Raw genomic sequence first — 6,247 nt, forward strand, 5'->3', positions numbered from 1 at the left:
ATCAAAATGTTTTTACACCACAATGACATTGAAAGTTTTATTTAAATAATTATATTCCCAAGCATTGTCCAAATATTGATGATTTTTTTTGTGTTTGCAAGAAGAATTGAACACCCATCACTGTTTGTGTCCATAAGAGTCGTTTGAATTTATACATATTCACAGCCGATGCAACATCACACAGAGCCATCTTTAATTGTCCCTGTTTTTCTCTCAAGTTATTCAGAATATTTGCTAAAGTCTGCAAGTGATCCGCATCATATACACTCTTTGCCGATTCTCGAATTTCCTTTGTTGATTTTGTGAACTCTTTCAATTGCTGTCTGATTTGTTCGACTTCAGCTATGTATTCACTTCTTCTTTGATTTGCCACTCTCATGTTTTCAGTTATTATTTGAACTTTTTCATTGTAAAATGTTTGCATCCCACTTAATTCATTTTGAACTTTAGCCAAGTGAGCCTTATTAATGCGTTTGCCATCAAACTTTTCGCATGCATCGTAAAATCGTGCAATTTGAAAGATTAATGGCTCGACAAAAATGCCATCAAAAATAAAATGATAAAAATTGCGTACTTCCTGGCGTTCGTTAGAGAGACGAGTTAGTTGATCTTTTATTAGCTGCATAACACCGTTTATTATTTTACCATCGAAGAGATGCCCTATTTCAAAATCCAGATTTGGCAAATAACTGAAAGCCATCTTTTTCCCAAGGAAATCAGTTTCACCTGAATCATCGGGTATGAGATTTCTGGGAAGTGCAAACAATGGTTCCAAACGTTCTTTTAAGTTACACTTTTTATCTGCTTTTTTTGCTTTGGCATCAAATTCAGTCAATATTGTGGTGAAAGCCGGTTTGTCTAAGTCGTATTTGTCACCACTAACAAGTTGAAACTAAAAAATGAATATTCTATAATTATCATTTGATATTTAACAACGACTAATAGTGTTCTTTTTTCTTCGAACAATTACTAAACAAAATCAAACTAAAAAAAAAAATAATTGAAAAAATGAGGAGAATGAATATACCTGATCAAATATTGCCAATGACAAAAAGACCAATAATATTAACAGCTTCATTATTTCAGTGAAAATAGCTAGTTAGTTTCTGCAACAGAAAGTAAAAGTAACTAATATCAAGTAGATGAATCGGCTGTTATATAGTAAGCCTTTCTGTCATGAACGTGGCATTTGACGAAGGAGAAGAAAAAAATAAAAGATACGCAATTTTCAAATAAAATAATATTATAATGTATAGATGATGAAAATATGCTTTAAATACACACAACACATTTTTTCCCTAATTATTGGAGATAAAACACAATTCGATATCATAATTTAAAAAAATTTCAATTTTTTTCACAATTCCCAGTTAAAGCAGAACAAAACAAAAATATTGTTCCGTTGTATAAAAAGATATATTGCCTACTCTAAGGCTTGAGCCACGCCAATTGAAAAATACAAATTGGAAAAAAGGACTGCTTTATCCGCTGAAATGATGATAGAAATAATGAAACTTAACACAGAAAAAAAGCAATTGAGTCGTTGATGTCGTTATTAGGTGGTGACAATTTTGAATCGTCTGAGTTGTATTACACTTATGTATATGACTTGCTTAAATGAACTAGCTGTGGCAGAGACGAATGTATTTATTGGGAATGAAAATCGAACAAGTGACGATTAGGAAAAATGTATTTTTGCTCACTATGCCCATTGGTATGGAATGAATTTTATTTTGTGATATGAAATTTTGGTGCTATTTAAATTCCAATTTTTTGCCGACGCGATTGTATTGGAAAAACATAAGCGTAATCTTGTTGAATTAAAAGCCATTGGAAATTATCATTCGATTTATTATTTTAGAACAAAACTAGAGATACCAGTCACTGAGGTTGGCGCCGGTTTTGCTGCAAAAAGTAAGGTTTTCTTAATGATGAAACCCATTGCCGCATGTAAAAACTGGTAGCTAAACACTGGCATTTGGAAAGATGATCGAGCTCAAAAAAAAGATCACTGAAATTAAAAATGTTTAAAAATGTTCAAAAATGTTTTGGCTAACAATTTGTTGTTTACGATTTTGGTTTCAGGTCTTTGTACGGTGTTGGGATTGGACATTCATCCGCAACTATTGAGACCACAGAATCAAAATGCTGCCATACAAAATCAAGCAGCTGACGATGAGGATTCCAGTGACGACGAGGACAACGTTTATGTTCTCGATGTTTCCGATGACGACCAGTTTTAATTACATGTAGCATTAAGATTTCTTTTTAAATAATATTATTGTAACGTTTTATTACTATGCTGGGCTTGAGTTTTGTGGCCTTGACCGAAGTACGGGCAGTTTGGTATACAAAATAACCCGTAGGTGAGTATCATTTATTGAACTGAACCGATAGTATATTGATGTTGATTCATACTTACTAACTGTGTTTATTTTTTCTCTTTTTTCTTTCCATTGCGACGTTGAAAATGACTGAAACTACACTCAAATCCGACCCCAATATTGACCGTCAAGATATGCCCGATAATGGATGAATTTGCCACAACAAATGTTTGTTGGGATATAGAAACACTATATTTACTCTTACATTTTAGGATACAGATAGATAAATTTTTATAAAAATACGTAAAATGTATTCAAACTTGTGATTTATTTTACTCACAACGTTTTCGCCGTAGGTTATACTATATGTTACCCGATTTCATGGGTAATAGATGAAAAGTTACTCGATTTCGTAATAATTCAAAATTTACGTCAAAATTTATTAACGAATAAATAAGAGATTTTTATTTTTTGAAAGATGATCTTGGAACTTCCAGTTTTAAACTGAAATAAGCTGAAATATAGTATCGTTGATTCGAAACATCTGTTGAACCTGAAAACTTCTTTTGAATATTTACAGAATAGCAGAACTGATCATCTTGCTTTTAAACGACAATATTTTTTTGTGTTTTCAACTTGTTTAATATTTTTTGTAATGTGTTTTGTTGAAACTTTGTGCATTTCTTCGCAATAGAATAAATTGTGTTCTTCATATTTGTAATTAATAACACAAGGTAAACATACTCAATTGGAAAAGTTACTGCGTCAATTAAATTTCATTACTTACAGTGAAATAAATGGAAAAATACTAGATGTGAACAATAACATTTTGCCTCAATTCGAAAACAAAAACAAATTATCATAAAGATACAACGTTATTTTCAATTTAAAGACATTTTATTGACATGCCATGTACGCATTACAGCTATAATCAACGTGTCAAAGGATGAATTGTTTCTAAATTGATTGTGAATGATGTTGAACTTCAACCCTTTTATTTCCTAATCTTTAACATCGATTGAGCAAATACAACTTCCAAGACATGGTGTCTTCTGATTTTTGTTTTGAAATTGTTTGTCCATCAAACACTCTGACCATACAATACGTTCTTCGATGTATTCCTTCAGAATCGGCACAATTTCTTGGAGCTGTTTATCCAATGCAACATTTTTTTGGAGTAAATCCGTTACTTTAGCCGATAGCTTTTCAAAATAAATAGATAACTGTGTGCGAATCTTTGGACGTTCAAAATATCCATTCAACTCGGTTTTAACCAATCCCATTTGGGCGACATAACTTTTTCTCAATATGACTGCTATGTTGTTCTTGACTTTCAGTTTTCCGACGATATCATTATACGTTGTTTGCATGCATGGTATCAATTTTTCTCTGATCTTCTGTAGGCGCTTTTCTTTGAGCGGGTTTTTGATGAATTTGTCTAATGCTATTACAAATCCATCCAATTTTCTGCATATTGGCTCCTCCAATTTTTGGCTCACATATTTGCTATAAACTTGGAGGATTTTTGTATTACCTACATAAACAGTATGGATGTCATTATAAATTTTATGAAGATACGACTTGACTTCTTCAATTATTGGAATTTTGGCCAAAGCATCTGCGAGTTCTGTATTATTTGTTGCTTCGATAATGTCAGCCATCCATTGAAGTGTATCATGTTCGTCATCTCTTAGGATGTCATTGGGAAGAGCGAAAAGAGGTTTTAAAGTATTTTCCCAATCGATACGTTTATCAATATCTTTCGCTTTGAGGTCAAACACCTCTATTAAGGTCTTGAAGGCGGCATTATCTGCATTGTATCTACCAGACACCAACTTGAATTGAAGAAAAATGATCAGCATCAGTATTTTAGGAGAAAAAATAAACATTCAAATAAATTTCAAATTTACCGGGCCATATATTGCCAACGACAAAACCATTGAAAAGAAAAACACGTTCATTCTTTTGAGAATTTATTTTCGCAATTAAAATAACTTGTCTCAACAATGTTCAATAGAAAATTAACTGTATAAAATGGGATTCATTAGACTTTAAATACAGAACATCTAATAGATCACAAATAACAACTTGATAATACACAAAGGTATTTCAAGTTATAATTTTTTATAATTATTCTTCAATAAAAAGCGAAAAATATTTGCTAAAACATTAAACACACTTGTATGGGAGAATAAAAAATATTTGTTACTTGTTTGGCAGTAGATTATAAATTATATTCATTGGAAACGACTAAGTTTTTAGAAACGAAAACAAGATGTAATTTATGACAATGCTTAACATAAATTTATCAAAGATTTTAGAGGGGATATTGTCAAAAATCCAGAGAAGATACTAGGCTCAAAGTTTTAAATAAACAAAACTCACATGGAATTTCATTTAAATTGATTTCAAAATTTAAGTATTTCATTTATTACATGATGTTGATGTAAAAGATTATAATTTAAATGGGAATTATAATTTGTGTGTTTCTTATCATTCCATTACTGTGGGCTTTTTACAACACAGTTTACGTTTCGATTCTTTTTTATTAATAGGTACATCCATCAAGATCTCTGTCCACTTAATCCGTTCAACAGTAAACTCATCTATGATCGATGTTGTATCTGAAAGAACCTTTCTCAATGCTTCCAGTTTCTCCTTCAATGCGCCAATAATCTTGATTATCTCATTCAATTGACCTGTTTCGTCGGCTAAACTCTTGAGTTCTTCAATTTTCTTATCGCTCAGAACGATTTGCTGCAGATATTTATATCTTTTCACTGGTATCTCTTGCATTTTTTCATCCAATCTATTTATTATATCATCGTACTTTTGTTTCATTGTTTGCAATTCCTTTCCAATCACTTTCAAGCGATGTTTTTTAATTGACTTTTTATCGAATTGTTCGATTGCGTTTTTAAAACCTTTTATATCATTGAATTTCGGTTCGTCAAACAATCCTCTATAAATATCATTATGAACATTACGAATATCATTGTACAGAATACTTAAGTCTTCTATATTTTGCCGAATCTCTCTGTGAATATCTTGGTATTTATGTTCGATAGGTTCTTTGAGTTTATTTTCTATTTGGGGTAAGTCACACTGTGTTGTAAACCAATCGTATTTTTCTGAATTCATTGCAGTTTCGGTAGATCTACTTCCGAAAAAACCATGGTCAGTGACACGTTCAAATTTGGGATATTTGAAGAGGGGTTTCAATTGGTCTTTCCAATAACTAGAATCATGATCATTATCGATTTTAACTACTTTTGAAGCAAATTCCTCCATAAATGTAGTATAAATCGGACTGTTTAATTCATATTTATGTTCACTGGCCGATACGAACTGAAATTATATTTTTTTTTTTAAAATTCCATAAATTTATTGGAGACAGAAGTCACCATTGATCTTTGAAAGTTCCATCAAAGTTACCTGATCACATGCTAACGATCCAAAGAATACCAGAAATAATGAAAGTTTAGACATTTTTGTTTGCGGCAACTAAAGTTATTATCCAGGAGGCTAAGCAATAACTGAAATAAATTGATGATTTTACATTACAGATATAGTTATAAAAATGCTAATAATAAAATTCCAGGTGTTTTGCATGTCAACGCCTCAATTTTCTCTCAGACGAAATACAGTAAAACCTCTTAATTGAGTTGAAACGATGCTCTTGACGATTTTTCACATCTTTTTGGGAGTTGATCAGGTAAGGAGCTCAGATCTTCTGACCAACTTCAGAATTCAAATTAATGGAAATTGATTATTGAATGGATTGACTAGAAAATAGAAGGACCATTTCTATCCAGCAAAAAATGAAGATAAAAAGACCTTCTTCAAAATAGTAATTTTTACGTTTTTTTTTTTTTTTTTTTTCAAAAAAAATGAGCTTTTTTTGCCGCAACGATATGTTCTAC

At 31.3% G+C, this 6,247-nt stretch overlaps 3 protein-coding genes and 1 long non-coding RNA gene across 4 annotated transcripts; 1 reads left to right on the forward strand and 3 right to left on the reverse strand.

Moving 5' to 3' along the window:
- LOC116348031 lies at positions 1-1,696 on the reverse strand. The gene is made up of 3 exons (XM_031778884.1): positions 1,428-1,696; positions 1,028-1,106; positions 1-892 (listed from the first exon to the last, which is right to left on the reverse strand). The coding sequence occupies exons 2-3, from the start codon at positions 1,076-1,078 to the stop codon at positions 50-52; spliced, it is 894 nt and encodes a 297-aa protein (XP_031634744.1). The 5' UTR covers positions 1,079-1,106; positions 1,428-1,696; the 3' UTR covers positions 1-49.
- Positions 1,697-1,856: 160 nt separating this feature from the next.
- On the forward strand, positions 1,857-3,149 carry LOC116348051. Its single transcript, XR_004201750.1, has 4 exons — positions 1,857-1,914; positions 2,086-2,366; positions 2,517-2,552; positions 2,905-3,149. It is a non-coding gene; the product is annotated as an uncharacterized LOC116348051 (long non-coding RNA).
- Positions 3,150-3,199: 50 nt separating this feature from the next.
- Positions 3,200-4,350, reverse strand: LOC116348041. Its single transcript, XM_031778895.1, has 2 exons — positions 4,235-4,350; positions 3,200-4,159 (listed from the first exon to the last, which is right to left on the reverse strand). The coding sequence occupies exons 1-2, from the start codon at positions 4,283-4,285 to the stop codon at positions 3,326-3,328; spliced, it is 885 nt and encodes a 294-aa protein (XP_031634755.1). The 5' UTR covers positions 4,286-4,350; the 3' UTR covers positions 3,200-3,325.
- Positions 4,351-4,715: 365 nt separating this feature from the next.
- LOC116345553 lies at positions 4,716-5,863 on the reverse strand. The gene is made up of 2 exons (XM_031774994.1): positions 5,760-5,863; positions 4,716-5,672 (listed from the first exon to the last, which is right to left on the reverse strand). The coding sequence occupies exons 1-2, from the start codon at positions 5,811-5,813 to the stop codon at positions 4,818-4,820; spliced, it is 909 nt and encodes a 302-aa protein (XP_031630854.1). The 5' UTR covers positions 5,814-5,863; the 3' UTR covers positions 4,716-4,817.
- Between the last annotated feature and the right edge of the window lie 384 nt (positions 5,864-6,247).

The sequence above is a fragment of the Contarinia nasturtii genome, unplaced genomic scaffold, assembly GCF_009176525.2.
Source record: "Contarinia nasturtii isolate CC-2019 unplaced genomic scaffold, AAFC_CNas_1.1 Cnas_scaffold_129, whole genome shotgun sequence".
Lineage (NCBI taxonomy): Eukaryota > Metazoa > Arthropoda > Insecta > Diptera > Cecidomyiidae > Contarinia > Contarinia nasturtii.

Coding starts and splice junctions, on each gene's coding strand:
- LOC116348031 (XM_031778884.1), bottom strand. CDS start 1,078: ATGAAGCTGTTAATATTATTGGTCTTTTTGTCATTGGCAATATTTGAT. Junction 893..1,027: donor CATTGGCAATATTTGATCAG/GTATATTCATTC, acceptor TTCATTTTTTAG/TTTCAACTTGTTAGTGGTGA.
- LOC116348041 (XM_031778895.1), bottom strand. CDS start 4,285: ATGAACGTGTTTTTCTTTTCAATGGTTTTGTCGTTGGCAATATATGGC. Junction 4,160..4,234: donor CGTTGGCAATATATGGCCCG/GTAAATTTGAAA, acceptor CTTCAATTCAAG/TTGGTGTCTGGTAGATACAA.
- LOC116345553 (XM_031774994.1), bottom strand. CDS start 5,813: ATGTCTAAACTTTCATTATTTCTGGTATTCTTTGGATCGTTAGCATGT. Junction 5,673..5,759: donor GATCGTTAGCATGTGATCAG/GTAACTTTGATG, acceptor ATATAATTTCAG/TTCGTATCGGCCAGTGAACA.